The following is a 27,365-nucleotide window of genomic DNA, read 5'->3' as shown; positions in this document are numbered from 1 at the left end:
GCACTCAATTACAACAACTGGACTAGTTGGTTACCTCCATTTTAATTGGACTTCCTGTAACGAGCGTTTGGAAAATAAACACGGGCGGGAACCGAATTTAGCCGCGCTTGAGAGGAAACCGCAATGTATGGCAAGCTTCCATTATTTTTGCAATGAAGCCCTTTGACAAAACGGGGGATCAAGTAAAAAATATTCAAAATAAAAATAGAGTAGCATTAATGCCACTTGGATACTCCCAAATTGCTCAGTGGGCATTGAACCCAATTGCTCCTAATATACAATCATAATAAACATTAGAAACCCATGCTCTGAAGTATAGAGAGAGGGAGAGCTATGAAAAAGAAAGAAGGAAAGGAGGATTGCAACACGTCCTCCCTTTTTCCCCCAAGGTCCGGCAGCCCCTGTAACACAGTTGTAAGAAGAAAAAATGAAAAGAGTGAAAAATGGGAAAGAAAAGTCAGAAAGCAGGAGGAAAAGGAGAGTTTTTATGATGCCACACCTCAAAATGGAAAATGGTGCTATGATGTATATGCTTCTTGTTTACCTTGGTGCTTATCTCCCAAAAGCTTTGATGCCGATGGCAGCTTCTTCATCCATTGCGTTGAGAACGGTCACCTGAATAACAAAAGTCAACGCCTCGCCATAAATAGATGTCTCCATGAGGGAACCAGCACCAAAATAACAGGTGGTATCATTCAGTAACTGTTCCTAAATTTTGGCCTCCGCTTTATGCGTTGCTATGGCGCAAATGATACAATTATAATAAAAGCCCGAGCTCAGTGGTTCTTAACCTGGGTTCGATTGAACCCTAGGGGTTCGGTGAGTCGGCTTCAGGGGTTCGGCGAGTCGGCTTCAGGGGTTCGGCAGAGCTGGTATGTCATTGCCCCGCCCACTTTTAATAGCTACCATGTCTTAATTCATTGGCATTGCCCTCTACTTAAAAATCATGAGCTAAGATAACCTTGGTAAATACTGACCAGGATTTCTTCCCCAGCTTCATTTTTGCTCTCGATCTCTTTGCCCAGGTCACCATCTGGGATCTTCAGGTCCTCTCGGACCTCCCCGCTGTCCAGGAGTAGGGACAGGTAGCCATCTTGGATACCGATCAGCTAGGAGTGAAAAAAGGGGAGGTTTGTAAAGAATTTGGGATTCGGTGTCTAGTGGTATTTACAAAGTCTCACTTGGTAGTCAACCCTCTTGATGTTGGGAACGTCCATGTTGTGGGTGGAAGGGCAGATATCTTCATACTTCTTTCCGGAGAAGATGTCGATGCCAACCAGGTGGACCTGTGGAAGACAGCAGAACTCGGGTTTGGCTTTGAATACTGAATGCGTGGTAGGGCGCAGGGCATGGTGGCTCACCTTGGCGTGGCCGTGCTTGCCCGTTTTGGAGGTGGACATCTCCATAATCTTGCAGGGGCGACCTTTAAGCACAACGTGGCCGTTCTTGCGCAGGGCTGAGCACTGCATGGGGTAGGTGGCTGACGCGCCGGCGTCGCCCGTCTGAAAGTCCAGCTCTGCATCCGCCATGTCTGAGGAGGAGCCACACGAGCGCACACGGTGAACACATTGTCTCACGCAACACTCCGCATGGCATGTCCACTTAAAGCAAGAGTCAAACTCAAGGCCCGAGGGCCAGATACGGCCCGCCACATCATTTTAAGCGGGCTGCAAAGACAAATTGTCATGACTAGAATTGCAAATTGTTTTCACTTTTAATAATATCTTTTTTTTTTTTTTTTTAATATTTGACCAGTTTTTAGTCGTCTGATTTGAAAACGAGTTATTTGTCAGTTTATTTTGTTTTGTGCTCATACATTTGGGTTGACAGTCATAATGGCCCTCCGAAAGAAGCTATGACTACAATGCGGCCCGTGAAAAAAACAAGTTTGACACCCCTGACTTAAAGAAATGCCTCACCTCTAACAGATACATTCATTTTTTTTTGCCCCTCAGGAAAAACACGCTTGTCACTATCATTTACAAGTATCCTCCCAAATAAATGTCTTACTTCAAATCAGTAGTTTACGCAGACTTAACAAATCTGGTGAAATGCAGTTGGGCTCATTTTTGCAGTAATCGCATCAAACAACCATGAACGTATTCCCTGAAATAGTAGCCTACAATCTAATATTAGATGGCATGCCGCAAACAATCAGTGAGACTTGAAGAAATGCCTCACTTCAAATCAACACCTGGGCCGTTTGTAATGTAAAAACTTTGCCATACATTACATAATATATATTTATATAGCGCTTTCACAACAGCTCTAAACATAAGCATTAGGTGTCCAAAAAACGCTCGGCACTCTTTAGTTGTGTCAACAAAGTAAAAGACATTCACTAAATTGAATTAAACTTAATGTCATATAAACAGGAATCACGTTGGGAATGCATTTATTGAAACCAAATAAAATGAGGACAAATAAGCTGGATGGCTTTAGGTATTTAGACTCACGTTTTAAACAAAACAATTGACTTCTATTTGAAATACTGGTGCAGGAGGCCTAGTCCGTGCGTGCCACGGCGGCCCCGCGTCAGTGTGACAGCCGCATCATCCCATCAGCTCCCCCCCTCAAAAACTCCGCGCTCCAAACGTCACAATAACACAGCCCACGCATATGTGCCATTTCCACGAGCCTTCCTCATCCTCCACTTGAATGTTGGCCCGCTAACATAGCTGCTGCTGCTGCTGCTGCTGCTGCGAGCTAAGCTACAGCTGTCATGACTAAGCCATTACTTGATGCTCCACTTTGTTCCATCTCACTCTCTCCTTGAAGTCAGCCAGCAGACTCTTCAAAATACTGTACACGACTCCAAGTACTAATGTTGATTTAAAACGTGGCAATTAAGTACGTGGACATGAAATCAAAATGTTGTCGGTGTTTAATTAGCTTAATGTCAGGTGTGTGGAATTCAGCGGGGGAGGATGAAGCCGATTCATATGAATGTGTTTGGTGCTAAGGAGAAAATATGGATATTCTGTATCCTTATTTATGTTCTATAGGACGTGTTTTGATACGTAACTCACCCTTGTTGTACAAAGAATCTCCTGTGTGGCTTCACTATTAAGTCCCCCTGTGGAGTGGCCTCGTCGTCCACTTGCTCTCCCGTGTCTAGCTACCTCGTTATTAGTCTTTCATTTCAGTCCCGATTGGCTTTGTTGCCGCTGTTGTTGTTGTTTCACTGTTGTTGGTTTAGGTAAGCACGCTACTGCGGCTTTTTCACCCCTCGGCTCAATCGTCAAAAGTCCGACGCCGGACTAGAGAGGACACGCCCGCTCTACGGTCCCGTTATTTGGTTGTGGCGTCAGACGGCCCCGGTACGCCCCCTCCGCCTCTCCTCCCTCCCTTCCCATTCAGCCGTGTTATAATGGAGCAGGAAGCGAAACGTCCGGTTCGGACCTTCACAATAAAAAATAAATTCGAGACGTCTGTTCTCGTTGTTGTTAGCGTGTTCCCGTGAGTCACCTAATTTACCTCAAAATGCCTACAGTCTCAAATGTGGGTTTTGACAGTGTTCGAAACCAACAACTAATTCATTATTTTCACACATTCACTTCAAATTGTCTTTATTTTTATTCACGTTCAGATTGCTATTATCGGACATCTGATGTATTTAAATGTAAGTTACGAATGGTTGCACCGGAAGTGCAATTGTCCTCTGTGTTCTGATTGGCTCGTGGCGGCATCTTTCAATGTTGCCGTCGGCCAATGAGAGCACAGCACCTGCCTCGTCGGTTCCGCCTTCCGTGGGGCGCACTATCCCAAAGCGAAAGGACGCATCTTGGAATTTAGGAATCAAAACGGACGGATGCGCTCGTAGCTTTTGGATTGCGGCGTGCAAACGTGCCAAGTGAGCGCCCCATCGTGTGAATAAACTGGCCTGGCAAAGACTTTTGAGACTATTGCGACTGGCCTGAAATGGTGATGAGATGCATCCGCGGAGTGCTTCTTGAACCCGCTCCCAAAAGCCCGTGAAGCAGGCCCGCCCGTGTTTTTGTTTTCCATTGAGCTGCACTCCATTTCCGTTCCTTGTTTTCCTTTTCTTTTCTTTTTTTCCCCCCTGGGTCGCTCTTGCAGCCGATGATGAGCAAACATGACCGGGAATCACTACAAAGGCCACGAAGTCAGCTGCTGCATCAAATACTTCATTTTTGGATTCAATATCCTCTTTTGGGTAAGCGAGAAGGCCCGCGCCGTTATGTCTGTGCCAATTCCAATCGGGATTAATCCAAATGGCATTAAAAGACGCGTTTTGTTCTGACAATAACGGAATGGAGCCCTGCTGGTGCAATACCAAAAGATGGGTGACAGCTGCTAATCGGCTTGTTGGCGTCCTTTACGGTCAGCCTGACAAAGACGTCCAGAACAAGTTTAGTGCAAAGCTCCAAGTCATTTTCCAAAATATTATTTTGACTTGTTAAATATTCCCTGTTTTTTTTTTACTTTTTGTAGCTTCTCCATCTTTTTTTGTGGCCAGACGTATGTGTCAATTCTAAAAAGTAAATCTAATGCTCATTGCAAACGTCAGAGATTCTCTTTATTCTACCTTCTACTAATTTCTTATTGTTTTGTTTTGCAGCTGCTGGGCATGGCTTTGGTTGGAATTGGCTTGTGGGCATGGAGTGAGAAGGTGAGTGAAGACTCAATAATTTCACAAAAATAATTATGATCCGGTTAGTGTTTTGTGTCGTATCGTGTCAGAAAACAGGAAAACATATTGTTTACTGTTTTCCCAAGCTAATATTGCTAAACAAATGTATTTGGATTCAAGGCAAAGATAAGCAGTCTGCTTTCATGGTGGACTACAGAAATCCAATATCTACTGTTAAGAATATGGAATTCCGAGCACTTATGCAATTTTAAATACAAAAATCTAAGCAATTGATTCTGAAAAATTATTAATTTGATTAGCTCTTGATTAATTGTGGCATCATAAATTGAGACATTCTGGTTCTGAAATAAACTGACTTGACAGCACCCTCCACTGGACACATCTTTAAGAAACATTCTGACTTTAAACATTCTCTTACTTCGGTTTGCCTCTCCTCCGACGCAATTTGTCTGCAGTTTTTCGCTGTGTGTCTCCTCCAGGGGGTACTGTCCAACATTTCGTCCATCACTGACCTGGGTGGTCTGGACCCGGTGTGGCTCTTCATGGTGGTCGGGGCCGTCATGTTCATTCTGGGCTTTGCTGGATGCATTGGAGCGCTGCGGGAGAACACTTTCCTGCTCAAATTTGTACGTTTCGTGCAATTAGCCAGCACTCAAATTCATTCAGTCATGATGGATAACCATCGACTGAACTTGAATGGCGGTCTTCCCCGGGTGGATGAAATCTTTTCTCCCTGCAGTTCTCTGTGTTCCTGGGAATCATCTTTTTTCTGGAGCTGACCACCGGAATCCTGGCTTTCGTCTTTAAGGACTGGATCAAGGACCAGTTGAACTTGTTCATCAACAACAACATCCGGGCTTACCGGGATGACATCGACCTGCAGAACCTTATCGATTTCACTCAGGAGTATGTAAGTGCAAATCGTACAGCCAGTGTTGATTTAGAAAATGTTAAAGAGGAAGTCAAGCCCAATATTTTTATTTTATAATGATATTTTCTGTGCAGACCAACTAGTCGAAACAGTGTTGTGATTAATGTTGTATTTGTGAAATATGAATTCAACAAACTTCACCTGTTTTAATCCATCTCAGTGGGCGGCCATTTTGCCACTTGCTGATGACTGAAAATGACATCACACTTGTCGGCAACTGTGATGTCATTTTCGGTCGCTAGACTAGGCAAAATGGCCGCCCCTTAAGTGCTATTTTTAGTGGCCCATTTTATCGTATATTTCCGCATCCATGTGCATATAGGCACTGTAAATAATGTAACATGCCTTTTTTGTTCATTGCCGCGTTTCAGTGGGAGTGCTGCGGTGCTTTTGGAGCGGACGACTGGAACCTCAACATCTACTTTAATTGCACGGATGGAAACCCCAGTCGGGAAAAGTGCGGCGTTCCCTTCTCCTGCTGCACCAAGGACCCCGCAGTACGTCCATAGACGCCTCATCTTTATGGACATATTATTGTTGTGCTGATACTGAAACAAGATGGATGATTTTTTTTTGTGTGTGTCTTTAGGAGGATGTAATAAACACTCAGTGTGGATATGACGTTCGAGGCAAACCAGTAAGGGTGTTTTTAATTGACATACTCATCAAATGCAAATGGTCTGTCTTTCATTCTTCTTGCTCCTTCATTTGTTTGATGACGATTTTGCGCAGGACTCGGAGCAGAAGGATTACATCAACGTGAAAGGCTGCGTGCCACAGTTTGAGAAGTGGCTACAGGATAACCTCACCTTGGTGGCGGGGATATTTATCGGCGTTGCGTTGCTTCAGGTGAGTCTCGCTGACTTGTATCGCTTTTCTTGAATTTAACATCATTCAAAGAGTTGCTCTTGTGCCGTTTGCAGATTTTCGGAATCTGTCTGGCGCAGAACTTAGTGAGTGACATTGAAGCCGTGCGGGCGAGCTGGTGAGTTACGCCAACAAAGCTTTTTTTCCCTCCAATCGCTTCGTCTTCATCTCGACACGTTGTAGCTTCCATTTTGCTACCTGACCTATGGCCCATAATCATACCATCGTTGAATTTGTCCAACTTTACATCTTTGCGATAACTTTCCTTTCCCTGTTCTCTGGTCATCATGGCATTTTTTTCCTCATTGTGGTAATATTTTTGGTGAACATCTAGCTCAAATTATAAATTTTTCCAGCTGCGTAGCCTATTTTCTGTTCTCTGGTTGCCTTGAGAACAAATTGACGTCATAGGTTCCTCCAAGCAGGTAATATAGGAAGTCACTTCACCCTTCTTTCTCCCCACCCGTTCCACATGCTTCATCAGGGTGCCCCCCCAACTCTCCATACGTCGATCCCCGCCACACTCGGGCAAGAACGTTCCGGCGTACTACTCGTGAGGCACATGCTATGCGCGTTTATATCCGGTGGGTGTTGATGTGAAATTTGTATAGTAATTTGCACCACCAGTCGTTTTGTACGAAAAGAAATTGTAATTTCCTAAAGGACAAAATGCCAACAATGTGCACCGGCTTGTAATGAACACAATCGCATCTATTGTCAAGGTGACCCAGAATCACCTGCAGTACTCAAGATTGGTGGAGCAGCCAGGACATTTCTCACGTTAGCGTTAGCATCAGTGTTTTGTGTCTTCAGTGTGACGTCGCTTAAGTATGTTGTGATGTCTTAGCATGCTCGCTACTCAATACTTTTTCATTTTTCCCCATTACCATGGTCGTTTGCTAGATTATTGCCAATGACAAGGACACCCAAAAATTGAGTATCCGCAACAAAACAACCGGATAACTTTATTTTTCTCTGATTTTGGTCTAGTGGATTTTGACAAGTCAGCTGCAGGACTTGAGGCCTCCGTGAGGACGTCAATGAAGGGGACATTCACGTGCACTACTCACTGAGCTAGCACCTTTTTAAAGGTACTACGACTACTACAACTGTGTGAAAAGGATAATGTATGTACAGTATATATACACACGTGTAAAAAGAAAACATTGCCCGTCTTTGGTTACTGTTGTAGTTGAGACACTGTTGCCGTTAAGTTAGCTAGTTGTCTATTTACCATTACCATCAATAAAAAGAGCAATACGATTATTTTAATGTGGGTCACCAGAAGCTAGCCTCGTTAGCTTACCAAGCTAAGCTTGCTAGTAGTTCAGACCCACATTAGTAGTGTAACGTTAGCATTTTGAGCTAACATGGCTAACACATTGCTTAACTTAGAGCAGTCAAACATGCCTCTTAATTCTTGAGGGATTCAAATGAATGGTTTTGATAAATAAACAGCGTTTTGATAAATGCTTTTAACATTAGATGAGTATTTTCCATAATGCGTAAAGTTCATAACAAAGCCCTGCTATGGTTGAATATTTGAAACGGTGTTTAAAAACATAACATATTGTACATGTTTTTTTTTTTCAAAGGCTATTTTTAAACAACAAAAAATAGTTATTGTTTCAACTTCTATAAAAGTGGGTCATGACCTTGCAACAACAGTAGTGAACCACTGCTTTAGACCATGGCTTTAGCATTACTGGTATTTTAGCTCCAAAAAAAAAAAAAAAACTATTTGCTTTACAATATTTGATGTGACTTTTTACGTAACGTGTTTGAGGGCGCAAACTTTACCCATGCAAAACGTTACATTCCTGATGATGTTTCACGTATCAATTTACATAACTCAAGTCGTTTGAGGGTACAATTTATTTTTCTAGATTTTGACATTTTTGACGCTGTGAAGTATTTAGGGTACAACTAGGTGTTTTTTGAAGGCTTTTAATGCACTGTTTTAAAAATGAGTCAATAAGGACTGCTACACGTTAAGTTTTGATTATTCGACACGAAATGTCATGTTTTATCATGTTTTTAACTAGATATTATATTTGCTGCTTATTTGTGACGTACTCTATCTAACTGCACTTGAATCAAACCTGACACAAGCATCATGAACGGAGTTGTTTTTTTTTTCTAAACTTGACTCACCCACTGAAAAAAAGGCATTGTATTTGATATGTTTCACGAGTGTGTCATTACTTATCACTGGCCATTGTACTACCAAATTGGGTAGTTTTAGATCACAGTAGTTCCCACTAAAGTATTATTTATGATATGTTCTCATACATTACCTTGAAAATGAGGCTGCATTGAAAATAAATGACTGAAATGTGGATCAAGATTGTGTGAAAGAGCTTTGTGGCCAACACGTTCCGTTTGGGATTTGTATTGCATTCATGCTTTATCATAGCTCTGCATTCAGCGTAACATAAAATACTTCTAAAATTCTGATGATAAAGAATCAAAGAGATTTACCCCCGCTACCTATCATCTTTTAATTATCTTGTTACAATCTTCCAAATGTACAACTTTTTGACATTTACAACAAACATTTACGCATATAGTACTTTTATGCTGTTGCTATGGATACGACTCATTAAGAGCACAAATCTGATAAATAACCATTCAAACTTGTTTTTTTAAAAAAACAGCAACAATGATATGGTAACATTTGTCATCGATTGGGACATGCCAAGATTTACAGTATATACGATTTATATGATGTATATGATAAAGCAATCTTCAGAGATTCATTGGGGTGCCGGCTCATGCATGTCTTCACTAATGTGCATTGAATTACCGACGCTAGCTGCGCTTTTATTCACTGCTGAAAGTGTAAACAAAAAAATATTTTCCCCTTTCGTGCTCCCAATGAGTAACGTCATATTATATCAACAGGTATTCGACAATTCACAGGCAGGGGGTGGGGGGGACTCACACAACCACGATCTGTATTTACTATGTCCTGAACATAAACCATAGTTCCCAATGAGTGGCCTCCATTTAAATAGACACTGCACCCCAATTTATTTCTTCTACAGTAGAAACAGCAGTGACAGGGAGTGGAATAATTCAGAGTCACTTGCAGTATTCATTTCTTTAGCCCAGATGTGGCATCTGTAAAGCTGACTGTTCCCCCAGGCAATGACGAAAACACGAATGATTTGCAATTTGGTCTAATATGTGTACAATCAAGCAAAAGTCCTGGAAAACTCCTGGAAATGGCCCCAAAAGACCCTCAAATGGCTGCTTCAAGCCAAAATGGCTGACTTCCTATTTTTGAGATGTTTTGTGGTTCTACCCATGATGAACATGCCTAGCGAATTTAAATATCCTGCCTTGGCTGGGTTCTGTGGAAAAGGATCCCCGCCACAGAGAAGTCAACAAAAAAGCCGATCTGTGAGTCATTTTCTTAGTGAATGAGACATGACTCATGTAAGGTGCCTCCGTTCTTTTGTTCTGACTTTCTCCATAAATCTGTCGACCCAATGTCAGCAGATGGAACACGTAATGATCAACATAAATAAAAAATAAACAAAATACACACAAGACTCAAAACCCAACAAATCAAATAAAGGTAAATAAGACTGGAGGAATCAGCCTATTTAGAGCAGGGGTGGGAAACCTACCTGTGTCGATGAGCATGCGTAATGTCCCGTGCGCGGGTTAAATAAACCTCTCCCAAAAAATAAAAAATAAAAAAAGATCAGGGGAAGTGGGTGAAATTTCTAGATAAACTGAAAATAATGAATTTGACTTCTCAACTTTGAATGCATATATCAAATATTTGTAATGCTTTGAGAGTGGTGTATGGTGTGTGGCATGCTAGGTGTTTCTAAAAACCAATTTTTTGGGGGGGGGGGGGGGGGGAAGCCAAATATTTACTAAAAAAAAGATGATTTCATAAAAAGAATAAAAGGGTTTCAGCTGTTCATATCTAGCGTATTTCTGATCAAATTTTAAAAAATTATCTCCTGTTACACGACTGTATATCATGGCATGAAAATAAATTTGATATTTAATCATTACATGTATCCTGCCCAATTTTATTTCGAAGTACAGTACTAAAAATACTAACAATTTGAAGTTCTGTCGTTTTTTTAATCCACGATTCCACTGCTTCTACTGACGTTTTAGATTTATGCCGTACTTTATGCACGTGGTTTCAAAGTCAGAATTTTGTGACTGTGACAGCACTAACATGTACATGTAGGGCTGAGGAAAGACTGACGCGTCGTAATCTGCTACCTTACCTTAAAAAAAATCTCATTATAATGGCTTTTGTGGTTTACGTGGTGGCAAGTGTAATAACATATTCATACGTGACATAAATCAGTCTGTCCTTAGCAAGAGTCAAGAGGATGTCTGTGTGGCAGTTAATGCAACATGGTACCTTGGCACATGACGATGGGCTTACAGTACAAGGGGTAGCGCATTCATCGGGCGTTTGGGTGCGGTGGCTGGGGATTGTGAGAGGAGGGTGGGTTGACGGCGAATCCGGGCCACTTAGCTCTGAGCGGTTAGCCTCTGCTCCGTGAGCGACGCCTGGTGGGACACCGTCTTGTTTTCGTGCGAACGAAGCTTGGACACCACGTCGATGAACGCCCGGCTTTGGACTTCTTTGTGGAGGGGCTCTGAGAGCAGAGAGGAGGAGTCAACGCTTCTTCCTCAACATCCGGAAACAATCAGCACGACATTTGCTGTTTAAATATTTTCAAGTCAGATACTGATCTAAGCCCACTAAGACAACAAAACTAAACCATAATCTCGTGCACTGTGTGTGGGTGGTCTCACCGGAGCCCATGACAGCACAGATGAGGATCATGGAGTTGTATTTAATCTCCGGCGCACTCCTCTCATCCGACAACAGCTTATGAAGCACAGCAACGAGGTTGGCTCCTTCAAAGTCCTTCTCCGCTGCAACTTTGAATGGACGATAAGAAAAATTCATTTTGCGGATTGATTCAAGTCATTTCTTGACATTATTCTCACCCAAATCGAGCGCCGCAATGAGGCCCAGCGCCACCAGTGCTTCATTCTGCATGATCATGTGCTCACTGGTTGCCATGGTGACTAAGTGCTTGACTCCTCCTCCCTGGATGACTGTCCTAACAACATCCTGAAAAAGCACATTAAAAAAAATGTCAAATTTAACAATCAGTCCAAATGAGCCCAAAATATTTGCTTCAAACCAAAGTGGCCTTGAGACCTTGCTCTTGCTGTGTCGGATGAGAGCGGAAAGAAGCCTGTTGGACTCGCCCATCACCCCAGCGTGATCTTTGGCTTCGCACCACTCCACCAGCCGCTCCACCAGTTTCCCGTTGGTGCCAAGCTGGTCCGCTGCTTCCACTGCAACAAATATTGAGCAGGATTTTCACGACCACTTGCTCTATACGGAGATCCCCCAAGATAATCGCGGCCTTGCTGTGTTGCTACGACAGGAAAGGATGAGAAGACTTCTACCTTGTGTGTCAATGAGCATCCGTAAGGTCCCCAGAAGCTTAAACTGGACAGGCGGCATCTCAGACTGCAAGAACTTCAACACCACATCTGCAACTCCAGCCGACAGCATCTTGGATTTGTTCACAACTGGCGGGACATGACAAACAACATGATCGCGGTGGAGTCTTGGCCCTCCTATGAGGAAATACACCACACGACTAAACTATACGTTTATATAAACGGCCGGTCAGAAAGCTTGGACCTCAGCACGAGAGAGTGTGTCCGAACTAAGATTCGGCTCACCGGGTATGGCCAGGTTCCGAAGGGCACTGAGAGCCGCGTGTTGAACTGTGACATTGCCTTCGTCAATGTGCCGATCCAACAGCTCCAAAAGCATCTCCACGATACCAGTGTCCACCATGTGGATGCAATTGCCATCTGTCCGCAGGGTGAAATTAAACAACGGGTTTGGGGTTCGAATGATCACAATCATGGAACAAACCGGCATCTTAGTCAGTCTTACCGTTGCGGGCAAAATTAGCAATGGCAAGCGCACCAGCCAGTTGCAACTGGTGGTTGTGCGACGGGATCCAGGAAAGCACCCTCTGGAAGACACTGCCCTTCCCTCCCTCAAACAGCTTCTGCATGGACTCATCTGCACAGACGGTCAAGAATTATTAACAGGGATGGAGCTGGAGCGCAGATGTAAAAAGTGACTTTTTTACCTCCGAGCAGCAGGAGCACCATCAGGTCAGAAGCTGTCTTCAGCTGGGCAACATCCTCTTCCCGCTTGCTGTCTACAGTCTGGCCCACCACCTCCAGGAGACATTCCACCAAGCCCGCCTCCACCATCTGCAACTTGATCACATCTGGACAGGAGCGAAGGGCAAGGATATAGATGATGTGAAACATTAGCACGGAACAATATCATTTGCTTTTTCTAACTCAAATAATTATACCCTTTCTACTATTATTAATAATATTTAAAAAATATAATACTAATAGACAAAGCACTCAGAAATGCTTATCTAAGAAAAAAAAAAAAAAAAGGAGGAGACAAATATGGCATATTACCATTTTCTGCAAGAGGAGCCAGGACCTCAAATATCATTTCTCTCTTTTCATGCTCCACTTGTTTCTGGAAAAGGCGCACGAGTTCCTCGGCGATGTTGGTGGAGGCAAACTGCTCCTTGCTCGACTCTGACAAGAGAACAGAAGCTGTTTCAAAAATTGCAAAGGACGTCATCTCCGTGTAGAGCTTCAATAACCATTTTACAATCCACATTTGTCTGAGCGATTGCTTTCGTGGCTTGGTCAGTCATTCTTAATAAGCTATTTGAGGGTTATTTTAGCCATTTACGGAGTTACTTCAAAAGCAAACTCGAGTTTGTGTCTGAACGCAATCAAGTCCGAAGCACGTATGCAGAACAGATGGATGGCACAAAATTTCAAATTTCTTCCTGGGTGCGGGCTAAGCGCTCACCGAGCTCGGCTAAATTCCCAAAGGCGATGAGACACATTTCCGTCAGGGCGGCGTTGTGGGAATGGATGCCGAGCAGCTTCACCAGAGTGGGGATCACGCCCATGCTGATCAGCTGGCCTTGTAGGGAATCTAGAAGGGAACGTAAAATCGGAAAGACAATTTGTTAAAACTATTACGACTGTTCAGGACGCCATTAAAGGTTGTGAACACCTTCAACACATCTTCCACCAAAAGGCCCCAAATGGGTCGCAGGTCCATTTTTTATTGCCTCGCTGTATGTTATTGATTAGTTTGTGAAGTCTATATGTCGATCTAATTTCAGAGGTGAAACTGGGGGGGGGGGGGGAAATAGCAGAGCATGGCAGAAAGATGAGAAGAGTGAAAAACGGCTGAGCTTTTTTGGTTTGGTTTTCGTTTTGATGGCGTACAGGAGAAGACCGGCGTATTAGATGACGGTTGTTCTGATGGTCATTACCATTATCATTGCTATAGTTCATCAGCATGCCACAAAAGACTGTCAAGAGCTTCTCATTTTCCGGCTCTGTATTTTGGGAGAGAGTTTTAATGTGTTCAGCTACTATCTGAGCCCCTCCTGCCAGGTCAACTGCACTCCTGCCCTCATCTGCAAAACAAAAGAGGCCGGGACAAATAATCAACCACAAAGGGGGAAAAAAAAATAATAAGGAAAAGAACCACTAGATAGAAAAAAAAAAACGAAAAAAAAAAAAAACACGGAGTTATGTATTGTTCTATTCATACGCTATCGCTGTAGCGTAATACAGTCAGTCAAAAAATATTTTTGTTGTTAATGTCTTGCGCGATTAGTGTTTGTCAAACATTGATGATGCACACTCCTGACAATAACATTTTTTAGTCACTAATAGTACAGAGAATGATACTTCTGACTTTTATTTTGATCCGATTTTTAGCTAGGACACCTCAGACACTGCGCTAGCTCATGTAGCTTGCCTAATTTTTCGAGCAATCATCTGCAAGTGAAGAGCAAAAGTCCAAACGATAATTCCAGAAATTCTTGTCATTAAATGTGCATTGTTGTTGATTTCAATATTAATGTGAGGAATATGCATACTTCACAATTTAAATGCCCATTTGAGAAACTAAAGAGAAGCTCTATTGTCTTTCCCCAGCACCATTTTAAACAGGAACTGGTTGAGGGACACGCTTCTTTACACTCCCACCATTGAGTCCATAATCAAGCCAAAACAAATGTCACATCCCACGGAATTCCACAGATGAGCGGGCTTTTCAGCACGGAACGCGCCAGAACCGACAGCTGGTATTTAAAGCTCGACAGCAGGCTGCGCTTTAATCCGTCTTTAAAACGTATCAAGTAGTCAAAAATTCAAAAGCAGTTTGCATATCGGAAAGTGTCCAATCCCCATCCTTCAAAGAAGGAGGAAAACAATTAAAAAAAAAAAAAAAAGCAACCATTTAGTATATCAATTGCTGTCTGAATCAGGTCATTTGCATTCCCAGGAAACATTCAATGTTTTATTGTTTTGAAGCAGACTGACGTTTACAGTAACCGAGACGATCTGCGTTACTGACGGCTCTGCTGTCCCCCCCGCAAATGTCACATTCCAAAGCACACAACGCTGGCGACCTGTTGGGCCCTGAAACCCAAAACCAGCTTCATGGGTTCATATGGCAGAGCTACTTACGGCTGTCATAACAGATGTTGCCAAGAGCCCGGCCCGTCTGCAGTAGAATCTCCTGATCGGTGGAGTTCAACAGCTGAATGAGTGGAGGGATGAGGCCAGCTTCCACACAGGGAGTTCGCATGAACTCTAGGGGAGGAAAAGACTGTCAGCGCAAGTCATAAACCAGGGGGGCTCAAACTGAGTGTCATCTAATCTCTGGTTCAAAAATATTACTATAAAATGGCTGCTTCAAAACAAAATGGCTGACTCCCTATATCTTTTTTGCTTGGAGCTGGACCCTCACCATTTTTGGCCACCTCTGCGATGATATTGGCAACTCTGGGTGCGCAGGATGACTGGGGGCTGAGCAGAGTGGCGAGCAGGGGAAGAACGCCCATCTCCTGGACCTTCACACTGGCCTCCGTGGCTACGGGAACCACACCCAGTTAACGGTAACCGTCAGAGCTCGGGTGAACCCGTCTGGAAGAGTACTTACTGTTGTTGAGCAGAGCTTTCAGCAGACAGTCCAGACAGCCATCCACGCTGTCCGAGGCGCTGTCTGTGGACGCCAGTTTAAGTTTCGCCAAGGCGTCACTCAGGTTGTCTGGAAGCAAAAAGTTTCCACTGAGTGATGGCTGTATTCAGAGATTCCTACCCCATCGCACATTTTACTGCAGCACAGACATGGTATCTATAAATCTAAAATGCATTATTATGTTTAATAACACAATTGTGGGAATTGAACATACGGCACAGTCAGCAGTTTTATTTCAATATACATGATATAGAAATATGGATGTACAGTAGTGCTTTGAAATCCGAGTTGAATTCATTCCCTGACTACGTTTGTAACTCAGAACACTCGGACAGTATCTCAATTCATCTTTTCTCACGGAGATGACTGCATGTAATTTAAAAAAAAAAAGAAAAAACACTCCAAAAACGAGAACCAACCCGTGGCTGCCACCAAGCCTTACCACAATGGCTTTTCAACAATAAATGCGCAAGGGTGAGTTGGTGACCGTAACTTATTAGTGACTGTCTAGTTCAGTTGCTGGTTCTGACTGGCAGCTAGTATGTGGCCCTACTTTACCGGAGCCCTGACCTAAATGAAGAAGGGGAAGCTCCAGTGAAGTAATATGCAGCCGGGGATTGTGTTGCGTAACAGCTGTAAAGATGAAGGAGTGCCATCTGCACCATCAACGGCGCAGCCGGCGGTGCCATTTCGGAAGATGGAGCCCACACCCAAACCTCCCGAGAAGCACTATTTACTGCCGTTGCAATGCAGCATCCTAATCACACATACAAGACACCCCCGCCCGCTAGGCTGCCATTTCCCCACCGCGTCGCTAATAACATAGCAACAGTGACAGGGGCTGTAATGACGTCATTATTAACAAATACCCGCCAAGGTGAATTAGATTGATAGGCTAGCTTGTTAGCTTAGCCGTCTAGCGACTCACCCATCTCGACGGGATGCTGCACCGGGAAAGAGACGAACGTGGGGGGGTGTGGAAGCTCTCCAGCTCGTCGTCGCGGGGTCTATTGAAGGCCAGCTCCCCCCGCGCATACACATACGCGCTGCTGATGCTGCTCCTGCGTCTTCTTCTTCTGCTTCTTCTTCACGCCACGCTTATCTTATCCAGACAACGTCTTCGCTGATGTGGCGCGTGAGCTAACCAGTTAGCAATCAGCCAACCCAAGGGTAATAATCTGCGATTCGCTGTTGCTATACGATTAACTTCCTGTCATTGCCACCCCAAGCCAAGAGTGGAGTTTTTTCTTTTTTTTTCTTTTTTCCAGTAAGAGCGTCCTTTAAACTAAAGTACGGTGCCACTGATGAGTGTGAGCTCGGCAGGTAAGAGAAGTTTTCCGGATAAGCTTTCACAATAAAAAGGCGCAGGCACTCCCCTTCAAAGTGAAGGCGGTGATAAATCGGTAAGTAAACACTTCCGTCTTGCCTTTCAAAATAAAACGTCAACGACACTTGAGAAACGCATCAAATGGCAACGGAGATTTTTTTCTTTTTCAAAATATTCATACATCCACATGATTAACGTCTGTAATGATGTGTTTCAAATCAAGTAAATTGGTAAAATCTTTTGTTCTTAACTTTCAAACATTTGAAAATCTAATCTTTATCAGCAGGTACTGATCAGATGAAATTCACGTGATTGGTCCTAATTTCCGATCAAGTCATTGTGATTGGGTCAGGACTACCCTATTTCATTTCATTTATTCGTCTTTATTCTCGTAACAGTGCAAAATTGTTGTCAAACATTTCTTCGATTTTATTGTATAAATTGGTTTTCCCCTATTTATACTACAATTTAAATCGTTGCCCTGTCTTACAGTTTTAATCTTGTGAAACTAATCATCTCCTCGTAATATTGCACTTTTAATCTTCTGTAAAACTGCAAAATTTCCCCGTCTTCATGACACATTAATGTCACAATCCGGGTTTGTTGATGCTCTGCTTTTTTCCGTTGCAATTTCCTTAGAAAATACTGTCGGGCGTAGTCTCGTGAACCAGTAACTTTTATCACGTGACTTTTCGATGTTTGCGCTTCCCTCGGGCTTGTGTGCTCTTTTCTCGTCAATATTTCATAAGTTGCTTTTACCAGGTTTTTACCCCACCCTACCCTTAGTATTGTTAACACCTTATACTCAGATTTTTTTACGACCGTTTGCTTTCCTTTTAAGATTGCGTTTTTTCTCGGTATATTCTTTTTTTTCCCTCCCGTTTTGTTATGTGCAGGTTAATGTTTCCCCCCATTAGTCATCACCGTGACCCTTTTGTGTTGGATTCTAATTTCCAGTAGGGGAGGCGAAAATGTCTGGGGCACCTTGCTCTCCATCTTTCCTGTTTCGCGCGCGCACGTAGCCGTCCTTCCTCACCCCCTCCCTCCCTCCCTCCCTCCCTCCCTCCCTCCCTCCGTTTCTGGCCATCAGCAGCGTCTGACGCGACGCAGCAGAGCCTCATCTGCTCGTGACATTCTGGCTTTTGTGTCCCAGCGAGGAAGGGGGGAGACCTTCTTCGTGGACCACCATGGACATGATGGGCGACAAAGAGCGGCGACGCCTCAGTTGCAAAGGCTTGCTGAAGAAGAACTGGCTGCTGATCGCCACAGTGGTATCAGTGCTGCTCGGTATGCGTGCATGTGCATCCATCTCCATTTTATCCTTCAGCCTCTTTTGCGGTGCACGCCGAGAGCATACGTGATGCTTTAAATGAAGGGTGGGGGAGCCTTTTCCTCATCGGGGGCCATCCCAAATGTATAAAAATAAAATAGGATGCAACCATTCAAGCAGCACTTGTGTATTCTACGGTGTGGTTCCATCTTGATTTGACTGCATGCCACCAATTCCATTTGCAAACAATAAAATGAGCACAATAAAGCCCTTATCAGAATAAAGTCAGAATCTTTAGTCATTTGGGACTTGATTCATGTAATATTACGACATCTGTTGACATATTATTACGTTATTCTCGACGTTTTGACTTTTTGCTGAGCTTTTATTTTCGTGACATAATGTCATAAATTCATCGTCATAACATTCAATCTTTTTTTGTAATATAACTTTATTCTCATAACATTGCAAAGATCTATTGTAATATGTTGTCTTTTGTTGCAATGTTCTCGTAATATCGCACCTTTATTCTTTTAGCAATACAAAATGTTTTCGTATGACCTTAGTCTCGTAACATTACGGCTTTTTCAGATCTTTCCGTTTTTATTCTTCCAAAATTGCGTCTTTATTCTTCTTAGAATGTTTCGACTTTGTTTTTGTACAACTCTATAACTATTTTCGTAACTCAGAAGATTACCTCTTTATTCTTCGGATTTTCTCACAAAATTACTGTCCATCTTTATTCTTAGAACATGACTTTTTTTTATCTCATAAAATAATCCCTGTAATACAATGACTTTATCGTACTTCACTCTTGCCACATTGCGGATAAAGTGTTTTAAAGTCTCGCGAGATTTGTTAAGGCCTTGTGTGCTTTTGTCATTTATAATGGTTGCGTTCAATCAAACTGGCGTTATACGAGCCATATGCGGTAGTTACAATCAATGGCTAATAGCTGAGTTGAGCCTTTTTTTAATGAGGACACAACTCTTGTACTGTATGTGGCATACCATTAGAGCGTCTACCTCCACAATTGTTTTGTTGTTGCAATTATGTCCAGGGATCAGTCTGGGAGTTGCCGTAAGAGAGTACGCCTCTCTGTCCCATCTGCACAAGCAATATTTCGGCTTCCCGGGAGAGATTCTGATGCGAATGCTAAAGCTGGTCATCCTCCCGTTGATCATTTCCAGCATGATAACAGGTAAAAACACGTGACACAAATTGTGTGAGCTGTATGTTACAGGATGTGCGTCACGTGCACAGGGGTTGCTGCCCTGGACTCGGAGGTGTCGGGCAAGATCGGCCTGCGAGCTGTCATTTATTATTTCTCCACCACGATTATCGCCGTCATCCTTGGTGAGTTCAATGCGCATGTGTTTTGAAATACACTTGGGCAGTAGCGGGTGATCATCAAGCGGACCTTTCCCCGCATCATCTTGAGAAGCTTGTTTGTTATTTTGAACAAAAACTGCAACGTCAAGGCTTAATGTGACTTTGACACTAAGCAAGTAAAAAAACAAAAATTAATATTAGATATATTTTTAGTATAAGATGTGGGCCACTAAAAAATGGAGGCCGTGCCACTTTTGGCCCCCGTGCCGTAGTCTGGACACCTTTTTTTGGTCAAATCAAAATAGCTGATGGCATCCCTTGTGGACCCTTGGCAGGCATCATCCTAGTGATGACCATCAAGCCCGGAGTCTCTCAAACGGCGCAGCACATTGACAGAGCCGGAACCACGCCCAACGTCACCACCGTTGACACGCTGCTGGACCTCCTCAGGTGTGTCATTGAAATATTTCTGTTTGCATTATAACACATCTCTAACCGTCATTTCTGATCAACAGAAATATGTTTCCGGAAAACTTGGTGCAAGCTTGTTTCCAGCAGGTAAGCCAAAATACACCAGCGGGTGGCCCTCAGGTCACATGACGCTAACAAGTCTCTCACTTTAGTACAAAACCAAGCGCAAGGAGTTGGAGCCACCTCAGAGGGTACCGGTCGCAGGTACGGACATTCCTCCTGTAACAAGTACGGACGTTCCTCCTGTCGCGACCACTGTCTTTGATGCCGTGGAGGTAGGCAACTCTTATAATTTATCGTGACATTATTATTTGAAACGTGAGCTTTACAGATACCACATATCTGCCACATATTTGATAGTATTTACATTTATTTCCATCAGCAATTTATGGAATTTGTTCCTGGACAAGACCTGGATAATTTGTTTTAATGTGGCCCTTGAGCACAAACATTTGCGCAGGTCGAGGTGTAGCCTAAATCCATTTTTCCAAGTCAAAATGTTTTTTCTTTGAGGTGCAGCCTGCATGGGAAGCTAGCATGCTTGGGGGCGGGGCAAATCTGTTAATTCACTTTATTAGAGGAGATATGGAAATGTGAATAAACTGCCTCCTTGTACTCACTGTGGTCAGAACATCACCATAGACTACAAAATCAGCGGGACGTATTCGGACGGAATCAACGTTTTGGGTCTCATCGTGTTCTGCGTCGCGTTTGGACTCGTCATCGGGAAGATGGGCGAAAAGGGACGCATCCTTCTGGAGTTTTTTGATGCCCTTAACGATGCCACCATGAAACTGGTGCATATAATTATGTGGTAGGTGGTGCGCCATCAGTAAATATCATTTTGATTTTGAAACCATTTGTGTTGAATTGAATTTAGGCAGAATTTGAAATAAATGGCAACGGGATCTCTGATTGGCTTGCTAATAGCCAATCAGAATGATCGATTGTCACAGACATCATCTTGCATCCTGGTACCATTCACTATCTGTTTTCTTCAGCTACATGCCAATCGGGATCCTGTTCCTAATCGCCGCCAAGATCATCGAGGTGGAAGACTGGGAGATCTTCCGCAAGATGGGTCTTTATATGGTAACGGTGCTGAGCGGGTAAGCCGGGCTGGATTTATACTTGACATTTGGGCCAATTCTCCCGTCCAGTGGCCACAGATAAGGCAAGGACATTTTGAAACTGCTCAACCTGCACATAGCGTAATGAAAGCTATAAGATCACACCTGTAAATCTAAGTAAGGGTCAGTACATTCTCTGCGGTAAGGTCTCAAGAAGGATACGGTTACATACTTCGACCATTATCCAAGATCAGTGGCCTTGTTTTGCTGCATGCTTGGAATGGGCAAAAGGAAGTCGCATCAGCCACCATGCGCCGTTGTTCTCGCCGTAGACTCGCCATCCACGCCATCGTCTGCCTGCCCCTCATCTTCTTTGTCATCGTGAGGAAGAATCCGTACACATTCACGCTGGGGATGGCGCAGGCCCTTGTGACGGCCCTGATGATCTCGTCCAGGTATTGTTCTCTTCATTCCCCTTCTACCTTCTCGGACGGCTTTGGAAGAGGATAAAGAATACGTGCCGGTCTACATGTGTCGCTGCATCATTTGTGTTCTAATATCCGTTGCTTAAAGCGTTATACCTATCCATGCTAAGTGTTAGCCTGTCAATGGCTTTTCCCATTGTTTTAGCACTAAGCTATGGAGCTATGTGGTTGCACATCCAAAAAACGTGCCCGATAGCAGTGTTGCGGTAGGTGAACGTCGGTGACTCGATAATGTGTTGCAGCTCTGCCACCCTGCCCGTCACCTTCCGTTGCGCTGAGGAAAACAACCACGTGGACAAGCGCATCACCCGCTTCGTCCTCCCCGTGGGGGCCACCATTAACATGGACGGCACGGCGCTCTACGAGGCCGTCGCCGCCATATTTATCGCGCAGCTCAATGACTACGCCCTGGATGTGGGGCAGATTGTCACCATCAGGTATCATGCAAGCTCACCTACTGTAATCTCAGCTGCCCCATGTGACATGTTGTCGCTTCTTCCTTGTAGCATTACCGCAACTGTGGCGAGTATCGGAGCTGCAGGCGTCCCAAATGCGGGCCTGGTCACCATGGTAATAGTTTTGACAGCCGTCGGACTACCTGCCAGTGATGTCACGCTCATCGTCGCTGTGGATTGGTTGCTGTAAGTGATACGTTTCCATTCAGCTCGCCTGGGAACTGCTTATCATTATCATGTGTCCACTGTATAGCGGCAACAATTAGCATTTTATGACACCATTTCTCTGCCACGAATAAGACGAAACGTTTTATTTGAAAAATACTCCAGTTCATAAGTGAGCCGTACGTGTGGTTCTGCCGCAGAGACCGTTTCCGCACCATGATCAACGTGCTGGGCGACGCGTACGGCGCCGGCATCGTCCAGAAGCTCTCCAAGCGCGAACTGGAGAGGATGGACCTGATCTCGGACGTGGATGTGGCAAACCCCTTCGCCTTGGAGGCTACGCCCGACGGCGACGAGTGCGACAAGAAATCCTACGTCAATGGGGGCTTCTCCGTCGACAAGACGGACGCCATCTCCTTTACCGAGACGTCACAGTTCTAGAATCCCCCACCCTCCTCTCCCCTGACCCCGCCTGAAGAAAGTGCCATATACTCCGAGGGGTAATACCTTCTATCAGCACCTATCATCAGCAATAGCAGCTTCCATTCATCATCACTGACATTTACTACTGATTTCAAGTGCTTCCTTTTTACACTGAAATGATACATTTATACTCCAGGAAAAGTCCTTTAGTGGGTGGATGGATGGATGTATGGATGTATGGATGGATGGATGGATGGATGCGAGGTGTGTTTATTGAGCAGCGACATTCCACAGCGCAGCTTTATTTGCTTCTGAGTAGAAATGCACGGCTCCTATTAACTATTTGTACAGAATGTTACAACTGTGCCAAGCCTGTGAAGAGGTGAGTTGACTTGAAGGTTCGAGTCGTGAAACACTGTGAACTTTGGCCGCATAATAAGCGTACCGCCCTGTTCTCGAGAGAATTTAAGCCCAACGCGGGGAGGGGGGGGGTGACTAATTGCGATATTACGAGGGGAAATGATTATGAGATTAAGGTGGTGAGAAAAAATGTTGAAGGGGTCATATGAGGGGGGGAAAAGTCATAAATTCAAGTTGTAAAGGCAAAAGTTGTAATTTTGCGTCAAATTTGTAATGTTGCAAGAATGAGATGTGATATCGGAACAAGTCCAACTGTTGCGAAAAAGTCGTAAGGTTTGAAAAAAGCGGTAATATGAGAGAAATGTTGTGACGTCACGGGGAAAAAAAAAGGATTATTAAGGTCCCGATAGAGAAAACCATCAATGTTGCAAAAAAAAATTGTTAATGAGAGAAAGATTGCTATTTTTTAATGAGTCAAATGCTATGAGGAAAAAGATTAAGAGTGGAGTATTACAAAAAACAGTGTTAGTATTCTGTAAGGGGGGAAAAGTCAGACGGAATGTTGCCAAGTTGTGATTTTACAAGGTGGGGGCGGAATTGCAACTTCAGAAATGACGGTCGAGAAATTAGTCGGAAAAAATGGCAGCGTCGTGTGAAAAAGAAAGAAAGTGGCATGTTATAAGAAAAAAAAACCAAATAGGAATTTTTAAGACTTGCTTTGAAGAAAATACCATATTTATTGTAAAGAAATATATTAATATTGTACTACACGACACTATTTAATAATAAAATCAAAATGTTCATAGGCAATGCAATGAGAATGTGGGAATGTTATTAGGAAACAAAGTGCATTTTCAAGGTGATTTATATTTACGAAAATTCAATATTTTGCTAATATTGTCCTATACTTGAATGCTATCATATTCAAATTATGTGCAGAATACAACATTATATCAAATGTAGTAAATTCTCCCGAGAACAGGCTTCTTGAGTAGTGTCTTGTATTTAGGCTGTTACAAACTCGATAAGAACTTTTTTTTGTGTGTGTGTGTGTGTGTTGTTGTTGTAAAGCAGCCAAATTACGCACACGCACACCGAGGAGACCAACGTACTGTACTCTATGCTCTTGTGACCTCCAGTCAGCTTTCCAAGTGTCACTCCGAGACACGACTTAATATCCTCTAACGCATTTTTGCCATCGAAAGCAGGACAAGGTTCTTCGGAGCAAACGTGGCTGGAGTGCTTGATGATTTTGTCGATTCATGTATTTGCTGTCCAGTATATGAATAAAAACAAGTCGCTTCCAAAGCACAAATGACTATTGATTGTTGCCAAACGGGTAATTCGCTGGGTTCTGTTATTTACGAGGTGGTACGGGAAGAAAAAAAGCTGACGGAAATAGAAGCCCGCTTCAGCACATCTCGTGCAATAGATCCCAATGTTCTTCTCGTAGCCGCTGATGTACGGCCGTGGACACTCGCTTCGCCGTTGGCCGTTAATGGCCTTGCCTTGATTTAACGCGAGTGCGCGCGCTTAGCCAGGCGCCGCGTGAAAAGTCAATGCACCTCCAACATTGCTTGTAGCCGATCCTTCCACAAGAGCTTATCGACTCCAATGTTGTTAAATTATGAAGAAAAAATAAATAAATTACATTTGCAAAGTTGTGCTACGACAAATTAAAAATTAAGATAGTAATAAATAACTTTATACGCGCTAAAAAGAATGATTACGTGTCATATTTAATCTGAGATATACATTTTAATGTTTATTTTAAAAATATCTTGACTTTTTAAGCACATTAGGTTTTGGAGAATTTTTTTTTTTTGTACTTTTGACCTATAAAGCTTGCGCAATACAGATTTGACCAAGTTATAGCAATGAAATTTCAGGAGAAAAGTCCACCTTTTGCTGAGCAGTTTACTTCCAGACCTGATTATAATATTGTCAAATTTTTTTGCCCAGTGTAATTTGAGCAAAAAAAAAAAAATTGATTCCAAATTAATTTGAAGAGAATCAAACTGTAATGTCAGCAAATACATCAATTGTAATTTCACAAAAAAAGTTTTTCAAGAATAAAATCATTATACCATGAACCTCTTTGTTTATTTGACAAGTGGGAATAAATGGCCATTTATTCTAAAACAAAAAATATTTTACAAGAATAAAGTTGTAATATTGCAATTTCATGAGAAATGGATAAAAGGAAAATTACTTTAAGAATAAAGTTGTAAGATCACGAGCATTTTTTAAAGAATGAAGGCGTGTTATGAGCAAAAAAGTCATTCTACAAGAATAAAGTCGTAATATCAGAAAATTACACAAATCTTTAGAAATAGAAAATTTCCCACCTCAATAATCCAACTTCATTCCTGCAAAATGACAACTTTGTGTTTCTAATATGTCTGTGTAGCATTTTAATAAACATCTACACATTCATGATGTCATCCCATTGGATTTGAAATCAATTTGGCACATTCAAAAAGCAAAATTCATAATATGGAAATAAAATGCCAAGTTAACTAAGGAAAGAAAAATAAAGCTTTCAATAAATAAATTATCCGGTAGCACAATCTCGGGGCTCACTTGTCGTTTGGTTGGGGCTCCTCAAGGTCCGAGTGCTCCTCTGGTTGGTCCTCTTGGCCATCCCCGTCCGGGTCTGCCGACCCCGAAGTCACGGCCTTGGCTCCTTTCCTCGGAGGTAGTACGGAGAAGAATGCGTCCTGCCAGCTGCCTTTCTCCACATATGCCAGGATGATCTCGAACACTGACGGGGGAAAAAACACAAAGCATGCAAATCCTGACAAGACAAAACTAAGAATGGGAGAACATTTCAATACCGTGATTGACTGCCAGAACTTTGCGACTGTTCATCTGGACGAAGCTGTCGAGGGGAAGCTGGGCGTGACAGAGTCCCAGATTCTGGGCCCGCTCCATTGTTATTCCCTGCAAAGTCAGCACAGAGACAGAAATGAAGGTGGGCAGGGAAACGCACCTTGAGGAACACCTCGGATATTATCCGCGACAGCTTTTGCCGCATGCGATCCAGACCTTGTGATGATTGTGGTCCACCAGCCCGCCAATCACGTACGCCTTTTTGGGGTCCAGTTCTTTCAGCACATTGGGGGAGTCTGACGTCAGGTAGACCACATCCTCCTTAGCCAATACTTCACTGTAGTGCTCCAATTTAATGTGGATATCCTGTGCAAACAAATTACAAATAAATACTATATCAAAAAAAAAAAAAAAATGGAATTACTTCTTCTCATGAAACATCTATTTTTTGAGAAATATTCAGAAATGTCTATTACGTTTTTTGTCATAATATTGAAGAGGTGTGCTCACTTTCCAGTTGATCCATCCTTTGTCTTTTTCATCCATACTCTGTTTGAGTTGTCCTCCAAGGCTTGTCAGATAAAACTGGACAAGAGAAACAAAAAAGTTGTCTGTAGTCCTGAATTGGATAAAACACATGGTTTCCTTTGATGCATTCAGTGCAGCGCGTTTTTAATCATTTGAACCAATCGTTACAAACATGCTGGCTTTTTTTTATTCAATGCCCGTTGTCTCTTCTGGAATAAAATCTGACAAAGTGAGCGGCAATCCACCTGGACTGGATGAGAGGCTCGTCTGTTTTCAGCATAGCATCTCTGGATCTGCTTGTGGAGCTTGTGCACATCCTGAGGAGAGATCAACTGAGAACTGGGACGGAGATGTTGGAATGGATCCAGTTTACCTTGGTTAACATGAGGTCGTCAAAACTGCAGTCCACCACCAGCCTGAGCGAGGTGGGCGTCACCTCTCGCCGTGGGCGCTTCTTGGCCCCGCGGTCTTCACCTTCATTCTCTTGATGATTGTTTTGCCTCTGGATCCGCCGCTGCTGCTTCCTCTCCTTGCGCTTCTGCCTGTACCACGACACGTCGTTAATCAGGCAGCAACATGATCTCTATGTAAGAGAAACTGAATCTGTAAAACTCACTATTTGGTTTAATCCAGGTACAATTTCATTTAATTATTTTTGCCACTTATAATATGATAATAGATTGTCTTCTTACTTTCTCATCTCCCTCTCCTCCTCCCATTTTTGCTGTTTTAGAAGCTTCTTCCTTTGCCTTTTGGACAAAGGTTGCTTCCCGGTGGCTTCTTCGTCTTCTTTGTCAACCTCCACTATATTATTTTTGAGAACATTATGATTATTTTGGATTTTGTTGTCATCGGTCTTCACGCGGTCCTCATCATCCATTTGTTAATTTAAACGTTCTACCGCAAAACGCGCAAAGTAAACGACTCAGCAGTGTTACTATTTGATTATTTTAACACCCGCATAAAGAATAAAGTATGTTTAAATACAATCATGAATTCAACGAACGATTGTAATCAGAAGTAAATTATAACGCGTAAACAAGCACGTCAACGTTCTTCAGAGTTTACACATGGCGGCGCGTAATTTTGACGTCATTTAACTGCGCC

At 43.1% G+C, this 27,365-nt stretch overlaps 5 protein-coding genes across 11 annotated transcripts; 2 read left to right on the top strand and 3 right to left on the bottom strand.

Annotated features, from left to right (window-relative positions):
• Window positions 1–23: 23 nt before the first annotated feature.
• Window positions 24–3,346, bottom strand: LOC148403573 (eukaryotic translation initiation factor 5A-1). The gene is made up of 6 exons (XM_088382286.1): window positions 3,030–3,346; window positions 1,362–1,531; window positions 1,182–1,286; window positions 978–1,109; window positions 545–615; window positions 24–401 (listed from the first exon to the last, which is right to left on the bottom strand). The coding sequence occupies exons 2-5, from the start codon at window positions 1,527–1,529 to the stop codon at window positions 553–555; spliced, it is 468 nt and encodes a 155-aa protein (XP_088238412.1). The 5' UTR covers window positions 1,530–1,531; window positions 3,030–3,346; the 3' UTR covers window positions 24–401; window positions 545–552.
• A 370-nt stretch (window positions 3,347–3,716) lies between these two features.
• On the top strand, window positions 3,717–9,959 carry LOC148403572 (tetraspanin-5-like). 2 transcript variants are annotated; one of them, XM_088382271.1, is made up of 10 exons: window positions 3,717–4,177; window positions 4,583–4,633; window positions 5,095–5,241; window positions 5,355–5,525; window positions 5,918–6,043; window positions 6,136–6,183; window positions 6,279–6,395; window positions 6,470–6,531; window positions 6,898–6,997; window positions 7,404–9,959. In XM_088382271.1, exons 1-9 carry the CDS (start codon window positions 4,097–4,099, stop codon window positions 6,968–6,970), a joined length of 876 nt encoding a protein of 291 aa, XP_088238397.1. In that variant the 5' UTR covers window positions 3,717–4,096; the 3' UTR covers window positions 6,971–6,997; window positions 7,404–9,959. The 2 variants fall into 2 exon arrangements, with proteins under 2 accessions (XP_088238397.1, XP_088238404.1); XM_088382278.1 differs by lacking the exon at window positions 6,898–6,997 and having other exon boundaries at window positions 3,719–4,177.
• Window positions 8,901–16,911, bottom strand: rap1gds1 (RAP1, GTP-GDP dissociation stimulator 1). 3 transcript variants are annotated; one of them, XM_088382130.1, is made up of 15 exons: window positions 16,469–16,911; window positions 15,502–15,609; window positions 15,310–15,432; window positions 15,027–15,152; window positions 13,820–13,966; window positions 13,345–13,473; window positions 12,936–13,061; window positions 12,587–12,730; window positions 12,385–12,516; window positions 12,165–12,299; window positions 11,883–12,008; window positions 11,629–11,768; window positions 11,412–11,538; window positions 11,214–11,336; window positions 8,901–11,053 (listed from the first exon to the last, which is right to left on the bottom strand). In XM_088382130.1, exons 1-15 carry the CDS (start codon window positions 16,470–16,472, stop codon window positions 10,926–10,928), a joined length of 1,818 nt encoding a protein of 605 aa, XP_088238256.1. In that variant the 5' UTR covers window positions 16,473–16,911; the 3' UTR covers window positions 8,901–10,925. The 3 variants fall into 3 exon arrangements, with proteins under 3 accessions (XP_088238256.1, XP_088238248.1, XP_088238266.1); XM_088382122.1 differs by having other exon boundaries at window positions 11,214–11,342; window positions 16,469–16,909; XM_088382140.1 differs by lacking the exon at window positions 13,820–13,966 and having other exon boundaries at window positions 11,214–11,342; window positions 16,469–16,909.
• slc1a1 (solute carrier family 1 member 1) lies at window positions 16,288–24,213 on the top strand. 3 transcript variants are annotated; one of them, XM_088382160.1, is made up of 13 exons: window positions 16,288–16,710; window positions 16,809–16,943; window positions 17,958–18,154; window positions 19,198–19,338; window positions 19,401–19,493; window positions 19,805–19,919; window positions 19,985–20,027; window positions 20,093–20,215; window positions 20,570–20,754; window positions 20,942–21,049; window positions 21,343–21,465; window positions 21,738–22,136; window positions 22,316–24,213. In XM_088382160.1, the coding sequence occupies exons 3-13, from the start codon at window positions 18,055–18,057 to the stop codon at window positions 22,554–22,556; spliced, it is 1,671 nt and encodes a 556-aa protein (XP_088238286.1). In that variant the 5' UTR covers window positions 16,288–16,710; window positions 16,809–16,943; window positions 17,958–18,054; the 3' UTR covers window positions 22,557–24,213. The 3 variants fall into 3 exon arrangements, with proteins under 3 accessions (XP_088238286.1, XP_088238277.1, XP_088238295.1); XM_088382169.1 differs by having other exon boundaries at window positions 16,297–16,710; window positions 16,809–18,154; window positions 21,738–21,932; window positions 22,002–22,136; XM_088382151.1 differs by having other exon boundaries at window positions 16,289–16,710; window positions 16,809–18,154.
• Window positions 23,616–27,362, bottom strand: trmt10a (tRNA methyltransferase 10A). 2 transcript variants are annotated; one of them, XM_088382253.1, is made up of 7 exons: window positions 26,951–27,362; window positions 26,632–26,800; window positions 26,504–26,575; window positions 26,241–26,315; window positions 25,947–26,096; window positions 25,736–25,841; window positions 23,616–25,662 (listed from the first exon to the last, which is right to left on the bottom strand). In XM_088382253.1, exons 1-7 carry the CDS (start codon window positions 27,136–27,138, stop codon window positions 25,478–25,480), a joined length of 945 nt encoding a protein of 314 aa, XP_088238379.1. In that variant the 5' UTR covers window positions 27,139–27,362; the 3' UTR covers window positions 23,616–25,477. The 2 variants fall into 2 exon arrangements, with proteins under 2 accessions (XP_088238379.1, XP_088238387.1); XM_088382261.1 differs by having other exon boundaries at window positions 26,632–26,841; window positions 26,951–27,118.
• Window positions 27,363–27,365: the final 3 nt, after the last annotated feature.

The sequence above is a fragment of the Syngnathus floridae genome, chromosome 1, assembly GCF_059516105.1.
Source record: "Syngnathus floridae isolate MCC-2025c chromosome 1, RoL_Sflo_1.0, whole genome shotgun sequence".
Classification (NCBI taxonomy): Eukaryota; Metazoa; Chordata; class Actinopteri; order Syngnathiformes; family Syngnathidae; genus Syngnathus; species Syngnathus floridae.
This window is presented reverse-complemented; position numbering and strand designations above follow the sequence as displayed.